The sequence below is a fragment of the Enhydra lutris genome, unplaced genomic scaffold (genome assembly GCF_002288905.1).
Source record: "Enhydra lutris kenyoni isolate GAN:26980312 unplaced genomic scaffold, ASM228890v2 scaffoldscaffold39, whole genome shotgun sequence".
Taxonomy (NCBI): Eukaryota; Metazoa; Chordata; class Mammalia; order Carnivora; family Mustelidae; genus Enhydra; species Enhydra lutris.
Genome location: NW_019154123.1, coordinates 11910030 through 11932423, shown reverse-complemented (window position 1 = coordinate 11932423; position 22394 = coordinate 11910030). Strand labels below are relative to the sequence as shown.

At 56.8% G+C, this 22394-nt stretch overlaps 2 protein-coding genes across 2 annotated transcripts in view; both read left to right on the top strand.

The window, feature by feature from the left end:
- The window catches only part of LOC111155004 (phospholipase C like 2), a 210105-nt gene that overhangs the window by 169384 nt on the left and 18327 nt on the right, over positions 1–22394 (top strand). The window contains 1 exon segment of the mRNA XM_022514996.1: positions 22034–22143. Coding sequence (XP_022370704.1) covers positions 22034–22143 — 110 coding nt within the window.
- On the top strand, positions 706–21841 carry LOC111154948 (protein argonaute-2-like). The gene is made up of 12 exons (XM_022514915.1): positions 706–835; positions 1608–1695; positions 2382–2529; positions 3163–3282; positions 3410–3532; positions 6086–6219; positions 7800–7984; positions 9021–9180; positions 12678–12768; positions 14543–14737; positions 16662–16796; positions 21821–21841. Exons 2-12 carry the CDS (start codon positions 1640–1642, stop codon positions 21839–21841), a joined length of 1368 nt encoding a protein of 455 aa, XP_022370623.1. The 5' UTR covers positions 706–835; positions 1608–1639.

The following is a 22394-nucleotide window of genomic DNA, read 5'->3' as shown; positions in this document are numbered from 1 at the left end:
GGTAAGCAAAGCCCCTGTCTTTGTCGTCGGGGGACGGGGTTGGAGCATTGCTGAGGGGCCGAGATCCGGGGAAACGCCTGTGTGGCCGTTTCCAAACGTGGCCTCCGTCCGAGCCGCAGATGCCGTGTCACACCTGGCCTTCCTCTCCTGCTTGTGAGACGTGAATCTCAGAGCCGCATGCAGGGCGCACTCCAGAGACTAAGGCTCTGGGTGCCGAGACGGGCCAGCGTCCCTGACTTGTTCCCAGATCCTGCTGCCCGTGTCCAGCAGGTAGGGCTCCCCCCGCCAGGCCCGCCCTCTGTCTCACCTTTTCATTTTCTGCCTGGTTGGCAGGAGCACCGGGTAGCTGGCTGGGGGCCAGCCTGCTCTGTTGCCTTCCGGCTGGTCTCCGGGTTCAGGGTGCCCTGCCCTCTCGGGAGTCTCAGGGTTGCATCGTGCCAGGAACGGGAAACCTCAGAGGGTCCCCGGTTATGGCTCTTGGGGTCTGGCGGAGTTTCATCTTAAGGCTTTTGACTCTCAGAGGGCGGCTTTATCTTTGGGTCCCGAGCCAAAGGAGGATGGGGCAGCCCCTGCTGGTGCTGTCCCACCCATAAGGCCTGGAGGTGGACCCCGGGGACGGCAGGGAGCAGAGGCCAGGCGGCCGGACTGCAGGGGACACACCTCACCTCACCCTTTGCTTTTCTTTTGTTCCCACCGACAGTCTCGGCAACTGCGTTTTATAAGGCACAGCCGGTAATCGAGTTTGTTTGTGAAGTTTTGGATTTTAAAAGTATTGAAGAACAACAGAAACCTCTGACAGATTCCCAAAGGGTCAAGTTTACCAAAGAAATCAAAGGTGGGTCCCTGCCTTGTGCGTGTGGCCCCGACTCTCCCCCCTCACTGCCCTTCCTGAGCTCCTAGTGGAGAGGAGGAGGCGAGCGTGGTCAGCTGTCCGGTGAATTACCACAGAGATGAGCCAAGCCCATGTCACAGCTCGGGAACAGTGATGTTCTGAGTAAATGGCTTTCCTCTTAGGCGAGAGGCGCGGGTCAGTGACTGGTGGCCTGCACGTCCCTGGACTCCAGGACCAGAGAGCCCGTAGCTCACGCTGTCCTGGAACGGGGTGCATGCTTCCGTGCCTTGTTGTCATGTGGCTTTACACCCCTGGCAGCATCTGTCCCCACCCCGCCAGCTTACCCCTCAGGGAAACACGGCCTGAGTGTGGTGGCCTGGCTCAGGCTCCTCTGGCCGGCTGGCACCTGTTGCCTACGCCCCTCCACACCTGTCCTCAGAGGGCTTTCGAAAGGCCGTCAGAAGTACCCATTGCTAAAAATAATCCTGGAGAAAGCACAAAGTCTCTCTGAGGCAACGTAGTGACTTTTATCTTTAAGAACAGTGGCCAGCCGCTGGCCTTGGCATTTCTGGGGCAGAAGGTGGCCCTGGGGTGCAACGGGCCCCGCGCAGAGGTCCTCCCCTTGGGGCCGATGTGGCCGAGCAGCTGCCCCAGAGCACCCTCCCCTCCTTGGGTCTGTAGGCGTGGCTCCCAGGACAGCTGGCGCTGGGGGGGGGGGGGTGCTCCGGGCTGGGGCGGGTCTTGACTCTGAGTCCGGGCTGCTCTGTGTCCCCAGGTCTAAAGGTGGAGATAACGCACTGTGGGCAGATGAAGAGGAAGTACCGTGTCTGCAACGTGACCCGCCGGCCCGCCAGCCACCAAACGTAAACGGCCTTCCCTTCCCCCCAGATCAGCTCTCATGGTTGCTCTGGTGTGCAGACTCCAGAGGAGGGGCCCTTCTGGAAAGACTCATTTCATTCTAGTTCAGAATTTTGGAACTGCACGTTCAGCTCAGCGGAGCCGGACGTTACCTGAGGAAACCCAAGTCACACAGTTGCTCTGCTCAGGGCGGGACGGGGTGGCGGCTCCCTGTGGATTTTCCCTCCTGAGCTCTGCAGGCGAAAGAGGGTTGTTTGGTTTGTTTTCTAATCCTCGGTGCTGGGCAGGAGCAGGGATCGGTGGGCACCCCCCGCCCCGGCCTGGCCAGTGCTGGGACGTCTGTCTCGTGCCGTGTGCTCCAGTCCGAGGTTGGCTGGGACGTGCGCAGGCCATTGGGGGGGGGGGGGGCTCGTCTGTCCTCAGTGCCTCACGCATACTATAGAGCTCTGTGATCTGTGATTATCACATGTTATAGGTGTGGAAGTATTTTTTATTTCCCAACTCCAGAGATGATATGAAAGTTTAAGAACTACACGTCTAAAGGGCGTGATTGGTTTTGACCCCTGGAAGGTGCTCGGGACATTTGCCCCCCTCCCAAACCCTCATCCCCCTTCTTCAGCCCTCGGCAAGCAGACTGGGGGAGCCGCCTCCCACAGGGTCCGCTGCCTGAGCCCCTTCCTGGCTTCCCTAGGTTCCCGCTGCAGCAGGAGAGCGGGCAGACGGTGGAGTGCACGGTGGCTCAGTACTTCAAGGACAGGCACAAGCTGGTCCTGCGTTACCCGCACCTTCCATGTTTACAAGTCGGACAGGAGCAGAAACACACCTACCTTCCCCTCGAGGCAAGTCCCATCTCCTGTCCACCTGCTCTGGGGCTGGTAGGAGAGCCGGGGGCCTCCAGCCAGGGACGCCCCTTGCGCCTGCCTCCCCGTGAATGACACGGTGAGGAGACTCCCGCGGGGTTCCTGGGCCGATAGAGGACGTGCCCGTTGTGCCCAGCAGGCCCCTTGCACAGGCTGGAAGGTTTTCAGAAAAGCTGCCATTTCTTCACTTGGAAAAGTCCTGGCCCGGAGGAAGACTAAATGCTAAAACGGACCCAAATTTTAACTCTTTCTGTTAGTGTCTTGAGTTCTCTGGACTCGTCCAGTTACCCCAGTGTCCAGTCGGTCTTCCTGGGCCCCAGTGCAGAAGCCCAGCCTCCTCCCCATCAGCGCGCAGCTTCCTGCTCTCACGTCATGAGGCTCCCAGCGCACGGGGAGCCAGGCTCCCCCAGGAGACCCCTGCTGCTGACCGCGGGCCCCCGAGCAGCCCCTGGTCCTGGAGGATTGCCGGGTCAGTCGCCACGGTGTCTGCGTGGTGCCCTGTGTGGCTAAGAGATGGGCATGTTCCAGGCCGAGCCAGGGCGCCGCGCTCAGCCGCAGACCCCAGCCTGTCCCCAGCACCGGGCCAGCGCCGTGTCTGTCCCTTCTTCGTAGGTCTGTAACATAGTGGCAGGACAGAGATGTATCAAAAAACTGACGGACAATCAGACCTCAACCATGATCAGAGCGACTGCCCGGTCAGCACCAGATCGTCAAGAAGAGATCAGCAAGCTGGTGAGAGTCGCGCTGCTGCGGCCGGCCTGGGGGCGGGGACTCCGTGGGAACTGTGCTATGGGGTGTGGGGGAGGGGAGCCCCTGATGTTTGGGATAGAGACAGCTTACTTCTTTTTTCCTTTTCAAGATGCGAAGTGCAAGTTTTAATACAGATCCGTATGTTCGTGAATTTGGAATCATGGTCAAGGACGAGATGACAGATGTGACCGGGCGGGTCCTCCAGCCGCCCTCCATCCTCTACGGGGGCAGGGTACGTCGAGGGCGAGGCTGAGAGACGTGCGTGGGTGTATGCGCGCTGTGTCTGCCAGTGGTGGTGGAGCAGCAGCTTTGGACCCCCATGGGGCAGCACTGTTGCCAGAGGTGTGGACCGGGCAGGGTACAGAGTTCTTGCCGTGCTCACCCAAGCCAGCATGTGGGCCCCAGTAAGGACTGAGCCGCTCTGCCCTTCCTGAAGATCGTCAGAATTGCCCTTTGTCTTTTCAAAAGGTGACTTTTATTATCCCATTAAAATCTGGAAAGCATTGTTCTTGGACACTCTGCACTGATGAATTATTTTCCAGAAACTTCTACTTTTTTTCTGGTGGGTTTTTTTATTTGTTTTATTTTTTGACTTTGGTGTTGGAGGTATTTGGTGATAAACAGTTGTTAGTCATTCAAGTTTTTGTTTTTGCCCATGTGATGCCTGGCCTCGTCGGCACATCATAACGCAGTCCTGGCTGTCGAGCACTGCGGAGCTCGTGGGAAGGGTTCGTGCACTCCGTCGGGCCAGGCCTCAGGTGCGGAGCACAGCTCTACGGGGCAGACGGCGGGGCCCGGGGCCTTGGCCTCACTCACCTGCGAGCTGTGACCCTGCCTCTTGCCCTAGTCCTCGGGACCTGTAGCAAGGCCCGGTTTTGTTTGTGGGGTTTTCCCTTTCTTATTATAAAACATAAGTTCTGCTCTTTAGAATGTTCCGAAGTTCAAAGGGTAAAACAATTAAAGGGAGGGTGGCGCTTGGCCGCTCAGCGGGAAGAGCCTGCAGGTCTTGATCCCAGGGTCATGGCTTTGACTCCCACATTGAGTGTGGAGCCTGCCTACCAAACAGCACAGCAGAACAAGGCATTACAGGAAGAAGACAGTTTCCCCAGGTCTCACGGGCTCTCCCAGGAAGCGACTGGTGTTTGCTGTATCCTTTGTAAGCTGCCCAGGGACTATTCGTGTGTTTCCATCCCTTCCAGTGCGAACAGTAACATTAAGTGTGCTTCTTTTTACTTGAAACTTTCTCTTGGAGCCCACAGAGGTCTTGGAGTTGGTTCCGTGTCTCTGTGACACGTGGCTTGTTTGTTTGGGCTCTGGATGGTTCTCTGTTGGGGGTCCCTGTCCTTTGAGGACGGCCTCTGAGGAAGGCTTCCCAGCTTTCTCAGCTCCCTTGCGCGTCTGCTGCGTGCAGATGCGGACGCCGTGCAGACACGGCCCCTTTTGAGCCCTTCTTAAAGCCCTCAGAGGGCCCTGCCCCAGCCAGTGGAGAGACGGCTGGAAATAGAGGTTTTTGTGGCCCGTGGGTGGTCAACCAAGATCGCAAATCCAGTATTTTTGTTTTTGTTTTTTTCACGGCCCCTGCTTCTGTCTGACTTTCTGACTCAGTAAATGCAGGAATAGTTTGGAAAACAAAGTAGCTCTTGTAAACTAATCTTGCAAAACTATTAGAATTGTAGGGATTGAAAGTTTATCCTGCTTCTAAATGAACACATTTTTCCAGATCTCTGAAACATTTCAGTGAGAACACACATTCTTCTTCATCTACCCTACTCGTCCATTGTCGGAGCGAAATGTCAAAAGCCCCCCAGGGAACATTTAGCGATGTCTGGAGGCTGGTCCCCAGTGACAACAACTGCTGACGTCCTACAGCACACAGGACCGTCCACACGTCAGCAGGGCTGAGGCTGAAACACATGTGTGTCGTGAGAGCCCATGTCTGCTTAAGCCGTGTGTGCTCGCACGTGTGCGTGTGGAGTCTGGAGTACCAGACTGGTGGCAGGCCGTCTCTTACAGAGGGCTTTCTCTAGTGCAATGGGCATATAGTTATAAAAATACAGGAAAGAAAAGAGGTTCCTCTGGTGGCAGTGCCGAGGCCTGGTCCTTTCTGTTTCAGAGAGGACAAGCTCCAGTGGGTATGTCCCTCGCTCTGTCTCTACAAGTCGGAGTAGCTTCCATTCCTTAAACCGGGCAGGCATGGCACGAGGAGTAGAGGGGTCCTCCCCAGCCCACCTGCTCCCTGGCATCTTGACTTCCTTCCCCTCCTTGGCTACTGGTGTGATGACGGGTGGAGTAAGTGAGAGCATGTTCTGAACCAGGAAGCCCTCCTGTGGCATCTCGAGGCCCTTCCATTCCTCGGGGCTGCCCATGAACTTCGGTGGGATTCTGGGCCTCTCTGCTCCCTGTGGCCTGTATCCACCCCTCCCTTCATTGGTCCGTCCATCTTCCATCTGCCCTTCCCTCCGTCCGTCCTTCATGCTCCCTCTGTTCACCCATCCCTCCTTCCATCCCTCCTCTCTCTACCCCGTCCATCCCTCCTGCCATCCATCCTTCCACCCCCGTCTCCCGTCCAGCTCTTCGTCTGTCCGTCCATCCGTCCTACAGACATTCTGGCCCACGTGCTCTGCGGGGCAGGTCAGAGACGGGAGACCACACAGAGGCTCAGTTCTCAGCTTCGGGAGCACCATCGGACCAGGGGGCCAGCGGACAATAGGGAAAGTAACACAATCCAAGGTCAGAGGGATGTCTTTCCCGTTTCTCCTCACTCTAAACTTCTTGCCATTTGCAGAATAAAGCGATCGCCACCCCCGTCCAGGGCGTGTGGGACATGCGGAACAAGCAGTTTCACACGGGCATCGAGATCAAGGTGTGGGCCATCGCCTGCTTCGCCCCCCAGCGCCAGTGCACGGAAGTCCACCTTAAGTAAGGCCGCGGGAGGGGCGGGCGCACCTGACCTGGGCGGGGCCGCTGGGGGCGGGGCCGCTGGGGCGGGGCAGCGGGCTTGGTGATGATGGCCAGGTTCGGTCCTCAGCCTTTCCCTGGCAGAGGACACTTGCCCAGGATGTGGGGGCCACCTCAAGGCTGCTATTCCTTCCCAGACTTACTGGTGGAGGGAGCGTGAAGCAGTAGTACAGATTATGTAAGAAACAAAGCAATAAATGAATAAACTTGAAAATTAGATGCAAAAGAGAAAATTATATTCAGTGAAGTTGTTACTTGGGAAAATAAACCATAAAAACAAAAAACTTGGGAAAAAAATTGTCCCTACTTGGTCCAGGTGTTGGACCCTTTGAAAGTAGCACCAGGAGGGCGCCTGGGTGGCTCAGTGGATTAAGCCGCTGCCTTTGGCTCAGGTCATGATCTCAGGGTCCTGGGATCGAGTCCCACATGGGGCTCTCTGCTCAGCGGGGAGCCTGCTTCCCTCTCTCTCTCTGCCTGCCTCTCTGTCTACTTGTGATCTCTCTCTGTCAAATAAATAAATAAAATCTTTAAAAAAAAAAAAAAAAAGAAAGTAGCACCAGGAACGTGCAGCTTCGCCGCTCCCACTTTCGTGCCAAACAGACCTGACGGCGGAGAGAAAGCTTGAGCTTCCCGCTTGCCTCGGTGGAAGCAGGAGGGAACCCCACGCCCGCGGCGCGCACGTAGCTGCTGCACATCCTGGCAGAGGCCGGCTCGGACAGTCCCGAGCGCGGAGTCCGGGGCCGAGAGCTGGCTGTACTGCATGGGGCCAGCGGAGCGAGCGGGAAGCACAGAGCAGACTAGGAAACAAATCGGTTGGGTGTGGCCCCGGGCGTCTCTCTCCACTGTGTTCTGGCTCCTCTGTGCTCGAGGGCATGGTGTGAAGGCCCCCACGGTGCACGGCTTCAGTGCACCACTAAGTGCACTGAAGTCCAGGAGGCTGAACCCTGCCCCCTCCCCCGGGGCCGAGTGTCCACACCACACTGTAGAAGGCGATGTTATTTTTATTCCGAAGTTTAAAATAGACACTGTTGATCGGTCTGAGCCCCTCCCCCACCGTGGCTTCTCCAGGCCCTCTGACGGCAGCTGCTGGTGTTCCTCTCGCTGTGGTTGGTCCCATTCTCCCCATGGCGGTGTCACCCAAGTCCACGTTGTACACCCAAGATCAATGGGGGCACGTCCGGGGGGATGGTGCGTTCACAGCTGTCCTCCCCATGGCGGTGTCTGGTGTTTCCAGAGCCCTGGGTTCTGTACCAGCACCGGACACTGGTCAGGCCTGCTGCATGGGCGGCCCCTGCTCGGAAAGGACAGCACTGTCCCCACACCTGCGAGTGGGTTCGCAGGAACTGCTGTGTCTGCACATACCTTCTCCTTGAGTTGATGTGTTGTCACGGTTTCGTCCAGGTCTTAAACTTGGACGGGGATGTCAACATACAGGGTTTGGGGTTGGGCCGTTAAAGCCAGGCCCTTCCTTGGGGCCTCTGGCTGGTGTGGAGCCTTGGGCACTTGACGTGCATTCGCGTCTACTGGCCTTTCTCCTTCAGGTCCTTCACAGAGCAGCTCAGAAAGATCTCGAGGGACGCTGGAATGCCCATCCAGGGCCAGCCGTGCTTCTGCAAATACGCCCAGGGGGCGGATAGCGTGGAGCCCATGTTCAGGCATCTGAAGAACACATATGCCGGCCTGCAGCTGGTGGTGGTCATCCTGCCGGGCAAGACCCCCGTGTACGGTAGGCCCCCTGCTCTTGTGGTCCCTGTGGCCCCTGCCTTCATGACCCTGGGGGGGCTGGGCGCGGCCTGAGCCCTGGGTGTGTGTGCCACACTGGGGAGTGCTCGTGCCTGGCCATCGCTCCCACATCCGCGCCGAGGCCACCCTCCCTGGAGGCCGGCACCTACAGTTAGCTTGTCATGCCCATTTGGTGCCCGCACAGGGATTGCAGGGGCCACCGTCTCCATGCCCGCCTCAGAGCTCGCTGGAAGTTCATCAGACTTCATGCCAGAACAGCAGTCATTTAGCTAACACTTAGCAAGCGCCCCACGGTGCTGTCCCAGGCCTGGCAGGTTCAGGGATCCAGCCCCCCCTATCCAGGAGGCCCCAGGGCAGTGGGGGTGCAGACAGGTGACTCCAGGACAGGCGGTGGGGCTGGGGACCGTGAGGCTCAGGTAGTGTCCCCAGCCGGGTCCCCTACTAGATGGGGACGAAATCAGATATGTAAAACCCACACATCTCCTCTCTGAGCACCATCTCCAAAGAGCGAGGAGGACACCACCGGTGTTTCCATCCCGAAGTGCCGTGTTCCACAGGGTGCGCGGGAGCAGCTGACAGTCGCTTCATGAAGAATCCAGAAACGGGGGCGGGGGGAGGCTAGATAGCTCTTTGAAGTCGGGTGTGCGTGTGCTATCAGGTCAAGGATGCCAGTGTCTTTATTCTAATGACTCAGGATCTGCTTATAACCCTGAGCACCGTGATCGAAGGCAGCAGTCCTAGCCAGGAGGGCCGCGTCCCCCGGGCCAGCCTGGCTCTGCCCACACAGCCCTGCAAGTCCCTGAAGGGTCCTCCGTCCTGCCGAGCCCAGACTCGAGCTCCGGGGCCTGACCCCCCGCCTGCCGGCCACCCCCTCCCAGCAGCGTAGCCGCCCACGGGGCTGCGGCGGCTGTGCTTCCATGCCGACCGCTGCAGTTTCAGGGTGGGGGGGGCTGTCAGGGTGAGCAGAGGAAGAGGGGCCAGTGAGAGCTGCCAACATGTGCCTCTTTCGTGCTCCGCAGCCGAGGTCAAGCGCGTGGGAGACACGGTGCTGGGGATGGCCACGCAGTGCGTGCAGATGAAGAACGTGCAGAGGACCACGCCCCAGACCTTGTCCAACCTCTGCTTGAAGATCAATGTCAAACTGGGGGGCGTGAACAACATTCTCCTGCCCCAGGGGAGGTAAGGCCGGCTTTGGCCACGTGTGCGGCGGTGGGCAGCACAGTTCCTGGAGGGACGGGGGTGCGGTGCACGTGTGGGCCCCTTCAGATCCCCGGCACCAAGCACCATCCTGGACAGTCCCAGCAGACACGGGCAGTGCTCCCCCAAGTCTGGGGAATGAGGGGCATAGGGGGGTCTTGGAGTGCTATGGCCAGGCTCCCTGAGTGAGGTGAGACCAGAGAAGGGTGCAGGGGTCCTGGGACGTGGGACGTGGGACATGGGATGGGGCAGCCATGCTATGAAAGGAGTGAGCGGGTCAGAACCGGAGCTCACCTGGAACGTCTAGGACACGAGCCTCAGCAGAGCAACACACGTCATTGCTGTGTGGGCTGCCAGTGGGCGCCCCTGAGGCCGTCAGTACCAGGAGCCGACCCCTGGAACCCTGAGAGGCTCCGCAGCAGGGCACACTGTTGGCAGACCCCAGGCTGGGGTAGGGATGTGGGGCTGGCATGGGATCGGTGGGCGGGGCTGTGGGGTCCTTGGTCCCTCTTGGCCTGGCATGGGGCCCTGGGTGCCCTGAGTGCAGGCCAGCTTCTTCTGCAGCGGGGAGAGAACTCTGTCGGGACAGATGCTGTCAGGGGGGTTCTTGCTGAAGCGTCTGGGCATTTGGGTTCGGGTTTGATGGCAGACACGGGTAAGCATGGGTCACTTGGCACGCTCACTCTTCAGTGTGCCAGCCAGCCCCCCGGGTAGAAGGGCCGGGCATGGAGGCAGCAGGCGGTCTGGCTGCTTCTGTGAGCTCCGGGCAGAGGCACGGGAGACGGCAATGTGTGCAGAAGCCTGACAGCCTGTCCGGGCTGCCTTTGTGGGCACGGCTGGGCGAGGCTCTGGTCAGCACCTCTGGGCCGGGACCCAGGCGAGGGCGTTCTAGTGAGCGCACAGCAAGGCCGCGGGTGGGGGGGCCGCCCCTTCAGAACAAGGAGTCCCGCTGCTGAGGGGAGTTAGTAGGTCGCCGTGCGATGGCATGGAAAGACTCTGAATTCAGGGCCTGACAACTTTGAACTTGAAGACTGGCTCTGCGACGTGGGGTCGAGTCATGCAGACCCCGGGGAGACACAAGGAGCCTCCAAGGGCAGGTGGTGAGCGCCCAGCCAGCGGGCTCTGATCAGTGGGTGCCGGCCGTGAGCCAGGACTGGGGCCAGAGCAGCAAGCGCGGCAGCCAGAGTCCCAGCCTCTACTCGGGGGACCCACACGCATGGGTCTTGACAGGTGAGCAGCAGAGACATCATGGGAGGGACCGGAGCTCAGGAGGGTGAGGAGCTGGGGTTTCTATGGCAACGGACTGGTGGAGAAGGTAGCACTAGGCAGAAGGGCATAGGCTTGTGGGGATGCCTGCGAGAAGGGTGTTCCGGACCCCGGCGTGGTTCGGGCAAGGGCCCCGGGTGGGAGCCTGCCAGGACGGCTGGGGGTTGTTCTAGCCCAGGACCCAGGGGTGGGGGTCTGCTGGCAGTGGCCTGGGGCTCCCTCCAGGCTGGACACAGCTCCTGGAGGTGTCTGTTCTGAAAGGCTGCTCCAGCTCTGGGTGGAATGGGACCGGGAGGCCCCAGCGTAGTCTCGGGAGGGATGCTGGCGTGGGGGAGGGTGGGGTCTGCCCCGAGACGGTATGTTTGGAAGATGGCGATGCAGGGCCCGCAGACAGGCTGGGTGTGGGCTATGAGCAAAAGAGGAGAGTGTCCAAGGCTCTCGCTCTGCTGAGCCTCTGCGGCCCTAAGCAGCACGAGGGGTGGGGCTTGCGGGGTCGTGCTGGAGGGGCTTCTCGGGTGGGCGAGAAGAAACAGGTTTGCTATCGGGGATGTGTGATTAGGGCTCTGCAGCAGAGAGCTGGGATTGAAAGCCAGGAGGCAGACCCCCCAGGGCAGGGCATAGACAGGAGGGAGGCCAGGCTGCCCTGGAGGCTTCGTGGTTAAAAAGGTCATGGAGACTGGGAGCCAGCAGTGGGGCCCCAGAAGAGAGAGGAGGAGAACCAAGCAGGTCCTGGACCCCAGGGGCACTGCAGCCTGTGTCACATGGTGTGGACTCTGCCAGGCAGGGGTGGGGGACCTTGTGCAGGGAGCCTTGTTGCCATGGCAGCAGGACGTCTGGTGGGAGGGGCCCGAGGCTGCTGGGAGGGGGGGAACGGGTGCAGGGGCAGGAGCTTAGCAGCAGGCGTAAGGGGAAGGAGGGAACGGAGTCTGCAGGCAGGTGTGGCTTCCCCGTGGAAGCCAGAGTCATAGCTGCGGGTGCACAGGGAGGGAGCTGGGAGGAGGGCGCGGCACCGGTGCCCAAGAGAGCCAGGATGGGGCCGGGCCCTGGAGGCTCACAGAGAAGGGCCGCGGTCCACTACGGGGCCCAGAGACAGGTCGGTCTTTGTGGCCATGGGCGGCATCTTCCCCCGTGCGGGGAGCCCCCGTGAGCTCGCCAGTGTCCCGCTTCCATGTCTCGGGACCCCCGGGAGAAGGGCCCCCCCGGGTGTGGTTGGCGGTACGCCGGAGCTTGCCGGGGAGCCAGTGCACGTTTTGTGGACACGGACACATGGCATCCACACTCGGAGCCCTTCCCCCACCTCTGGGCTCTGGGGGGGCTCTGGCCAGCGGGAGTCCCGCGGGGACCGTTCCCCAGTGAGTTCCGCTCCGGACTGGGCGGGCGGGCACCTGGCGCCTCTCACCTCGGAGCAGCAAGGACGCGGGAGTGGCAGGAGCCTCTGGCGAGCGCGACGGGCCAGGCCGTCTGAAAGTGCTTGGCTCGCGTGTGCTCACGTCCATGTTCGTGTCGGCTGCATTTTCCAGAAGAAAAAAGTAAGCCGTAGAGAGCATCAGCTCTGGAACGCAAAGCTAGCATGTGACCCCGTGCGCACAGCCTCTTCAGGAAGGTGCTTGAACACAGCATTTGAACAACGAGGAGAGGAAGCCCGTGTTGTGCTTAGCCCGGGGCGGGGGGGCGGCTGGCACCTCGTGGGCTGAGAGCAGGGGTGCTGCTGAGCATCCTGCAGAGTGGGGGCGGCCCCTGCAGCACAGGATGGCCCAGCCCCAAGCTGCCGCTGGACCGCAGGGACGACGCTGGGGAGTGTGGCTGCAGGTCCCAGGTGGGAGGCAAGTACGGGACTCTTACGCGCGTGGGGTCTTGCGTGTAAGGTGTACAGTCGTCGTCTCATGAATTCGTAACCTGAATGTAGAGACTCAGCACATCTGATGAATGTGGAACGTTTTGGCATACAGAAGCAGGAGCCTCCCTGACCCCGGCCTCCGTAGCCGTGCACGCCTGACCCGTCTTGTCTCTGTTTCTCCTATCCCTCGTCCCCCGCACCGGGTTGTTTCTTTGGAAGCAGAGCTCAGACCTCGTGTGGCTTTATCGGCCAGGGTTTCTGTGTGGGCCATCAAAAAATATGAGGTTTTTGTCAAAAAGACAACCACGGTGCCTTTGCCACGCAAGTGACGCTCTTCGGGGGCACAGGCCTCAGACACTCTGGCTTCCCTCCGCAGGCCGCCTGTGTTCCAGCAGCCCGTCATCTTCCTGGGGGCCGACGTCACTCACCCACCCGCTGGGGACGGGAAGAAGCCTTCCATCGCCGCTGTGAGTATCCGTGCTTCCGCTGGGCCGCGGCGGCCGGCGTCCTCCCACACATGGGACCTGCGCCCTGGCCAGGCTGCCTGTGGGAGGGCATGTGGCCAGAGCCGCCCCCAACACCCACAGTGGTTTGTGGAGCAGCTGGCAAAACAGAGTCTCGTGGAAAATTAGTATTTGGAGGGGACTCTGCACGTGGCTGAGTGTGTCTGAGAAGCCAGGAGGTCGTGACTCCCGTCTTGTGGGGCCCCACCTGCAGCTCCTGGGGGCCTGGGGGCTCTCTGCACAGGATTCGTGGGCCCACTTCCTTACACTGCACTCTTCTTAAACGTTTTCGTTTATTCTAAAACGCTAAACGTGAAGTAGTTACGGTCAGAGTTCAGTGGAGGCCTTGCCCTCCATCTGCCCGTGAGTTCCTTTTGGCTTCCGAGGGCTTTGCCTCCCAGGCTCTGCACACCTGTGCTGCACACCCGCTCACCAGCTGTCTCCTGCCCTTGGAGGCTGACCTGGGCCCCTGCTCCGTGCCCCAGCCAACTGGGCCTGGGAGGGGCAGCATAACGGCCTTTTGTTCAAGAGCGTGTGGAATAGCGTGGACTGGGGAAGGGGTGCGCAGGGCCAGAGTGCTCCCTCGGAGCTGTCTGTGATGGGGCCCCCCATCTTCTGCATCCTGGGCAACCGGGTGGAGGGAAGGAGGCATCAGGCTCAAGGTCTGTGTCCCCAGCATCCCCCGTGGGGACTGCCAGAGTGACCTCCGGGCTGTTGTGCATCCTGTCACGTGCCTGACACCACGTAGGGCCACTTGTCGAGCCCTCCAGACTAATCAGAGAAGACTGACATTTTCTGAGCACCTGCTACACGCTGGGCTCTGGGCAGCGTCACTCCGCTGAGTCATAACCTCGTGGGGTCACTGTTCGTTTCCTCAGCTGACACATGAAGGCCAGAAAAGCCGAGCTCCGTTGCTCAAGAGAAGCGGCAGAAAACACAGCTGTAGACAGCGCGAGGCTCAGGGTTAGGGTCTGAGCTGTGTGGGGCGTTGGGGGCCACCACGCTGTCAGGCTCCCACGTGAGGGGTTTCGCGTCCCATTCCCTCCATCATGGCGGCTCTTTCTGGAGCAGTCACAGACGGGCAGCACCCGCCACGTGTGTGGACAGGGCCAGCCACCATCTGGCCATCCGGGGAGGCTGGGCCCCTGGGAGGTGCAGGCTTCCCCAGGGTCCGTTGTGGGCCCCCCCGCCACACGCCGGGTTCGTCTGGTGTCATTCAGGGGCTGTGATCCTCTGGCAAGGTGGCGTTCGGTAGTGTGACTCTTCCTCCTGGACTCAGCCTTACGGAACCTCCGCGTCCCGCCTGGAGTGCGGTTTCCACCTGGTGAGACGCTCCCCGGCCCCTCCTTGCTGAGGAACTGTGCCGCTTGGGTTCTCGCCAGCTTGCCCTCGGGGTGGTCCCCCATTCCCGGGGAGCAGGGACGTGCCCTGATGGGCAGGCATCTTCTCTGGGGGAGCATGGTGCTTTGAGGAAACGAGGGCTTCCTCAGCTGGCTTCTGTGGGGCTGATGGTGCTCAGCCAGCTCGGCTCACAGGCGGAGTCGGGGTTCAGAAGAGTCACCTCCTTTTCATCAGACGCTCGCAGCACACTTATTCTCTGTCCCATGTTTAGTAAGCACGGTGGCCGCGTCCCAGAAAGAAACACAGAGACAACAGGTTCGCCTCCCACACGCCGCTGTCCCTTGACTGTGCTGTGACGTCGGGGTGGTGACATGTGTGTCCTCGCTTGTCCATGCAGGTCGTGGGCAGCATGGACGCGCACCCCAACCGCTACTGCGCCACGGTGCGGGTCCAGCAGCACCGGCAGGAGATCATCCAGGACCTGGCCACCATGGTCCGGGAGCTGCTCATCCAGTTCTACAAGTCCACGCGCTTCAAGCCCACACGCATCATCTTCTACCGGGACGGCGTCTCTGAGGGCCAGTTCCAGCAGGTGGGTGCCCGCAGTCGCCTCCAGGGTCTCAGAGTGCCCAAGAGTCACCTGTCTATCCGGCGCGCTGACATCTGTTCTCCCCCGCAATTCGTGTGGCCACGCCTGGACGGCGGGCCGGGAACAGGCCACCAGCCCAGCAGGGCCAAGGCAGGGCGGGAGGGGACGAGGAGCCACGGGGAAGTCGGGTCTGGACTGGCTCGGCTGGGTGCCCTTCCGGACGCTTGGTCGGGGGAGTCTGGGGACCCCCACTGTGTCTGGGGGTCACCTCCATGTGTGGCGGGAAAGGCAGGCTGCAGGGTGGAGGCCTCAGAGCCCTGGTGACGGCTCTGGCAAGGGGCCAGGAGGGCAGCTGGTCAGGAGCCCCATTTGGGAGGAGGGCTCGTGGGACCGGCCACCGTCCGGATGGGGTCTTGGGTGACGTGTGGATCGCGGGCTCGGGCCGCTGTCCAGAAGGCGGGGGGCGGGGGCGTCAGACGTGGAGTGAAAAGGCGAGAGAGCAGGTGCGGAATTTTGCTGCTGTTCTCTGCGTCCAAGTGCCTGCTTTCCCTCCCTGTTGCGGGGACCTCTGTCCTCGCCCAGCGCTTGGGAGAGCCATGCCCTGAATGTGTCTCCCCCACATCGATCCTAGCCAGGTACACCTCCTCCCACCCCGTCCCCACACGCGCCTCTCTGGGAGATGTTAGCAGGGAAGGCAGAAGATCTGGGGGCCCGTGTCCAGTCCTGTGGGAGACCCACCTGGACAGGCATGCACCCCGAGAGCTGTGCTGCTGTGTGTCTGAGGCCCCAGGCCCCCCTGGACATGCAGGCTAGAGAATGCGTAGACCTTCCTGCTCCAGAAGGGGGCCACAGCTCATACTCCCCACCCCCAGGCCCTTGGTCAGTGGGAAGAAGGGAGTCAACCCTCTGGCCAGGGCTCCAGAGAGCTGCTGCAGGGGCAGGGCTGGTCCCTCTGACGTTCGCCCTCCAACATCCACGGTCCAGTGTGTGCTGACCTCGAAGGCACCTCTTATACAAAAGTTCTTGGCTTCCCTTGGTAGAGAATGTTCCCCCTTCTGTGCCCCTTGCCCCCCGCCCCCCTACCACAGCCATTCCTGCTGGAGAGGGGTCTGCGCCTTCTGTGTTTGTCACTCTGGGAGCACAGCCTGTGCCTTACGGAATCCCCACAGCTGGCGGTTCTCAACCCAGAACCCAAGACACTTTGGAAACAACACGATGTTTGATTCGGACCATGGTTAAAAATCTAAGGTGTGTGGTTCCTGGAGTGGCCTCATCACGGCCTGAGAAGTTGTTTGCCTGTTTATGTCAGACACAGAGAGTGAGAACGTCATAATGTTCCTGTGCCCTGACTCCCAGGCGCTTTGTACCTTCCTTTAGTCTTCGCAGCAGGCCTGCAAGGTAGGATGTTCCCACTTGAAAAGTGAAAAAACGCTGGGCATCAGAGAGGGCCCATGGCTTTCCCAGAGCCGCACAGCTACCTGTGGCAGGGCTAGGGTGTGAACCCCGGTTTAAGTCCTGAGCCAGTGTTCGTTCCGCTGGGTTCTCCCTCCTCTCTGGCACGGAAAACAAGTTGCTGACTTGATCTGTTCATGTGTATGTCTCCCTTTGTGCTTTCTTACTTCTGTGCCTGACGGGTATCGTTTATGGAGCACTCAGAACACTCTAGAAACCGTGCTGAGGAATGTTATGCACTATCTAATTTAAACCATTTAACTATGACATCTGGGTCTCCTCTACTCAATTATAGAAATGAAAAAGCAAATGCAGAAAGGCAGTCACACCGCTGAGCACAAGCTGGCACAGCTGGAGGACTGACCTGCAAGGAGTTGTCAAGTAGCGCATGTTATGAAGGGATTTATTCCGAGGTAGAAAGGTACCGTTAAAGAAAAAAAGAACCATCCTTAAACTCATCTTTTCTTTCCCTCAGGTTCTCCACCATGAGTTGCTGGCCATTCGTGAGGCGTGTATTAAGCTAGAAAAAGACTACCAGCCAGGGATCACTTTCATAGTGGTACAGAAAAGGCACCACACACGGCTGTTCTGCACCGACAAGAACGAGAGGGTGAGGTTCTGGGACTGAAGGAGTGGCCAGAGGTCGGCCCTAGGCCATGGGGCCATGAGGGACACAGGTCTCTGCTCAGCCCGCGCCCAGAGCCCTGACTAGGGGCTTCATGGAGACCCAGCTCTGGACGCTGGAGAAGGGCTGTCCTCAGGCTGGTGAGATGTGTGGACCTGTACATCCCACAGGCCTGGGACAGGACCAGGCAGGAGATCTTATTTGTCTAGTAAAGAAATTACCAGACCCCTGGCTCTGAAAAAAGGCCTGTGGCAGCCATGACAATGGGCAGAGTCTCTGGGATACAGACTGGGGACCGTCGGGGGTGGTGGGGTGCTGAAGGTGGTGGGGTGGTGGGGCTCCAGGGAGCCCGTCCCAGGGTACGTCTCCTGGGAGTTCCAGAATAAGAATAACGAGCACAAGGGAGAGGCAAGGTTTATAGATCGAACAGCTAAGAAATCATCAGTTGAAGAAAGGTAGGAATCTTCTGGTTACAGGTATTTTCCATGTTCCCAACAGGAGAAATAAAAATAAATGTACACATAGCCTCGTGTCCTAAAGTGCGCAGCATCATGTAGCCGCCTGCGAAAAGGGACAGTGCCCGCAGGGAAGGAGACACTCCCCTGAGAGCCAGCAGCCCTCCTGCTGCTCGGGCCCCCACACCAGAGAAGGCACAGTGAGGGAGAAATGCAGATTGTAGTGAGGGAACGGGACAATTGGTCACAATTGCAGGGTCACATCCACCAAGAAGATGTAACAGCCGTGGGCTTGGACGCACCTAACGCAGTGACCTAAAAATACTAAAGGGAAGAAATACAGTGTAGCGAAAACCAGACCGAATTCCCAGGAGAAATTGACAAACGCTCCATCAGAGAGGCGTACTTTAACACAGCACTGCCAGACACAGGGGCAGGCAGGCGTGACCGAAAGCCAGACGCTGGAAGGGGGTGACCAGGCCGGGTCTCACGGCTAGCGTCCCCCTGCTGACACTTGCGTTCACGCGGAAGGCTTATGAAAGTCGCCTTGTTCCTGGTCACAAGGAGATCTTGGGAGATTTCCTTTTTCTTTTCTTTTTCTTTTTTTAAAGATTTTTCTTTATTTATTCAGCAGACAGGGATCACAAGTAGGCAGAGAGGCAGGCAGAGAGAGGGGGAAGCAGGCTCCCCGCTGAGCAGAGAGCCCGATGTGGGGCTCGATCCCAGGACCCCAAGATCATGACCCGAGCCAAAGACAGAGGCTTAACCCACTGAGCCACCCAGGCGCCCCGAGATTTCCAAATCTATTGGAAATAGATCTATTGGGCAAACCATGTTTGTATTTTTAAATCATACAATTAGATTTTAAATCAGCAGTAGAAAGAAAAAGACATTTAAGAAGGCCTGAAATTTTAAATTCACTTCTAAGTAGCACACGCATTAAACGTGCAAAGGGAATAAAAACTACAAAGTAATCAGAACTGAATAAAAAGAGGATTTCGTATCAGACTTTATGCAGCATGGCTGGAACAGTCCTTGGAGAGAAGAGGATAGGTTTAGATACATGTGCTGGAAAGTAAGAAAGAGAACTGGCCAGGGAGGCTGACGGTGCCGGAAGGACAGAAGAGCTGCTGGTCCTGGGTGTGGAGGGAAGGCCGAGGAGCCGGTGTGCTCAGGCTTCCTCCCTCCTTTGCCTGTAAACCGCCCCCGCCAGGAGCCACGCGGGCTCAGGGCCAGCTTGTTTGTAAACCCCAGCCCCTCTCCGTGGGAGATAATGAAGAAGACTGAGCAGATGAACACAAATGAAACCTGCTTCTTTGAAGATAGAGAAACCTAGCAAGACTCAGGGAGGGAAAAAAGAGGATACTTGTAACCATGTTAAGAGCAAAAAGAGTCTGTGACCCCAGAAGGCGGATGTGTTACTTAAATCATCATGGGATGGTAACAGCTTTATGCTGATAGATACATTAGAAGAACGAGAAGAGATAGATACACACGGTTGTTTGTGAAATCAGGGAAATTACTAAAACCAGCTCTGGAGGATAATCGAATCATCATTTCCAAAAGGCATCAGGCCCAGGGAGCCTACAGGCAAGTGTTACCAAGTCTTCAAGAGTAGATGATCTTAAAGTATGGCAGAGAATAGGAAAAAAGAAGAAACTATTTAGCTTATTTTGTGAAGTTTATCCAGATTTTTTTATAGGCAAGTTTTACCAAACTATCAAAGAATAATCTTACACAAAATTTTTTAGAGAATGGGAAGTAACTGGGGGCGGGGGGGTAAGGGGGTACTCATGAAGTTATCCTGATAACAGCCAAGTGTTGGCAAGGATGTGGGTGCTGGGCCGTGGTCAGGAGCACGGGTCTAGAGCCAGTCCCCCCCACCAGCATCTGGGCTGCGTGGCCACAGGTGTCGGCCTCCTGGGAGCACTTTCCTGAGGTGGTTGGGAAGGTCCCAAGCACTTTGCATTGTCCTTGGCACAGAGTAAGTGTGTTATTACGAAGACTGTCCTGTGCTTCCGAAGGGAGTGCAGACTGGTAATTGTAGCCCTGGAGAAGCCCACCTGCGTGTGTGTAAGGAGACAAGTAGACGAATGTTCATCGCAGCGTTGTTTCTGATAGCAATACTTCGTCTACTAAGAGGAGGAAGCATCGTGATGTAGTCCTGTGCTGGCGTGCTGCCCAGCAACGAACAGGGTAGACTGTGCAGCACATGAATACATCTCAGAGTCGTCAATATTGAGCAAAAATAGCAAGTGGCAGGATATATGTGATACACCTGCCCTGTTTGAACACCTGTGCGGTAACACAGTGTCGTGCTCACAGAGACTTAAATATGTAGCGAGAAATGAAAGTACATGAGGGGGGCGCCTGGGTGGCTCAGTGGGTTAAGCCTCTGCCTTCGGCTCAGGTCATGATCTCAGGGTCCTGGGATCGAGCCCCGCATCGGGCTCTCTGCTCAGCGGGGAGCTTGCTTCCCCCTCTCTCTCTGCCTGCTGCTCTGCCTACTTGTGATCTCTCTCTCTCTCTCTGTCAAATAAATAAATAAAATCTTTAAAGAAAAAAAAAAGTGAGGATTAGCTCTCTAGGCTGACATGGAGTGATCTCCATCCACTATGTACCTACCAAGGTACAGAACAGTGTATTTCTGAGCAGTGTACAGAAAACAAAAACCCAAGTACAGAAATTTCTTGTGCAAGAAAAGGAAGTTCATGGATATACATACACAGTTGTTTTTATATTTAAAAAAAAAAAATTATAGGGGCGCCTGGATGGCTTAGTGGGTTAAAGCCTCTGCCTTCAGCTCAGGTCATGATCCCAGAGTCCTCAGATCGAACCCAGCATCGGGCACTCTACTCAGCGGGGAGCCTGCTTCTCCCTCTCTCTCTCTCTCTCTGCCTGCCTCTCTGCCTACTTGTGATCTCTCTGTCAAATAAATAAAAAAAATCTTTTAAAAAATTATTTATATATTTTTTAAAATTAATTAATTAATTAATTTAATTTATTTGTCAGAGAGAGCACAAGCAGGGGCAGCAGCAGGCAGAGGGAGAAGCAGGCTCCCTGCTGAGCAAGGAGCCCCATGTGGGGCTGGATCCCAGCCCCTTGGGATCATGACCTGAGGTGAAAGCAGACGCTTAATTGATTGAGCCAGTCATTCCCCACAGCTGCTTATATTTTCAAGGAGAAACAATACAGGAGAAAGTAAATTAAAAACTACCAAAAATGTGTAGGGGAAGGGAGGGATCTGGATGCAAGACACCAGGAGGAAGCAAGACTTACCTGAGCACACTCTACACATTAGGAAGTTTGGCTTTGGAATCATGTATAAAGCTTTGACGTAATCACACAGTCGTAAAACAGATTACATCCAAAAAAGCACTACTCTACCACACACGCACAGAATGAAAAAGAAGAACAAAATAAAGGTAAATGAACCTAATTGGACTTTGTTAGTGACATAACGATGTGGAGAAAAAAATTATTCTGACTTAGCTTAAAAGACAATATTCTTACTATACATTCTTAACAAGATGCTCTCTGAGGACCCTCCCCCTCCCCCCAAATGCAGATTTTAAGTCATATTCAGCAGTCTCACTACAAATAGGTTAGGAATTAAGATTTTCCACCCAAGAGATATAAAATAAGCATAAAAATTTTTAAAAAATAGGTAAAAACCTCATACCCTTAAATTTGAATTAGAAATCTTAGCAGGGCCCCTGGGTGGTGCTGTGGGTTGAGCAGCAAACTCTTGGCTTTAGCTCAGGTCATGATCTCAGGGTCCTGGGATCCAGCCCTGCATTGGGTTCCACGCTCAGCAGGGAGTCCGCTTAAAAGATTCTCTTTCCCTTCTTCTGTCCCTCCCCACTGCCCTTGTGCTCATGCACACGTGCTCTCCCCATCTCTCAAATAAATAAATCTTAAAAAAAAAAAGAGAAGCATTAGCAAGATGTTATTCTTCCCTTTAAAAAAAAAAAAGAAAAGAAAGAAATGTGTCTGAGATCTGTCCAGTGAAAAGGCCTAAAAAATAATGAAAACTCAGTAAAGATAGGCACTCCTGACACCCAGATTGTGGTCTTTAAATATCACTCCCCAGTAAAAGAACCCTGAGGTCCTTGAAGAAATGCCTGGCTGCAGGGCCATGGTGGAAAACATACTTGGTAAGTCTAGAACATCTTGTGCCTAAGGCTGATGAGTCATTTCAAAAGGACATAGGAACCAGTCTGAAGGGTTCCCATTGGCCAGAGTGGGATCATTGACTGCAGTTTAATATATAAAATTCCATAGGTTGTCATGGTACTAAAGCAGCAAATGAACCATCATAGCACTCCTGTGTTATTGCATTGTTGTTGCATAGGGCTCTTCTTTGAGACTATTTTGAATGGCGTCCGCAGAGCTGAAATCTGCCTCCTGAGGTTCCAAAGACCTGGGTTTTAGTCCCAGCTCTTCCTCTTGCTTCTGCCACCGCCGTCCATCTCTCACCCTTGCCGAGCCTCAGATTCCTCATCTCTAAAATAAGAATGAGAACTCTTTTATGTGCCCTGTTCTCCCTTCCAGACCATGAGGAGTGACTGCTGACCTCTAAGATGTTTCCGCCTTGCTGAGACCATGAATTGTCAGTGTTTCCCCTCAATTACTACACTCTTAAAGAGGCACATTTATGAAATTCCACTGGAGACTGGAATTCTTTGAGTTCTACCTAGAAAAATAAGCGTTGCCCGTTCATCAGCACAGGTTGGATGTGGAAGTAAAATGCTTTGTTTCTTTCAGCCATGGAATTCCATGAACACTTACACAGCATCGGCACCAAGGAAGGTCTGAAGGAACGGAAACTACAAAAAGCAGTGGAGAGCTTTACCTGGAATATCACCATCTTAAAGGTATGTGGCCAAGCTGTTTCTGATGCCGGTGACGCTGCAGCCTTTCTCAGCACGTTTCCTCCTTTAAGTAGAACAGGTCTTGCCTTAGGAGTTATCAGCCACTGAGGCAATAGCGCCCACCGCCATCCAGTGAGAGAACTCAGCCCTCAGGAGAGCCCGCAGGCACAGCCCTTGGGCGGTGCGGTGCGGCTTGGAGAGAGCCCAGCGGACTCCAGCGGTTGGCACATTGTGGATTCTGACGGGAAGGGAGA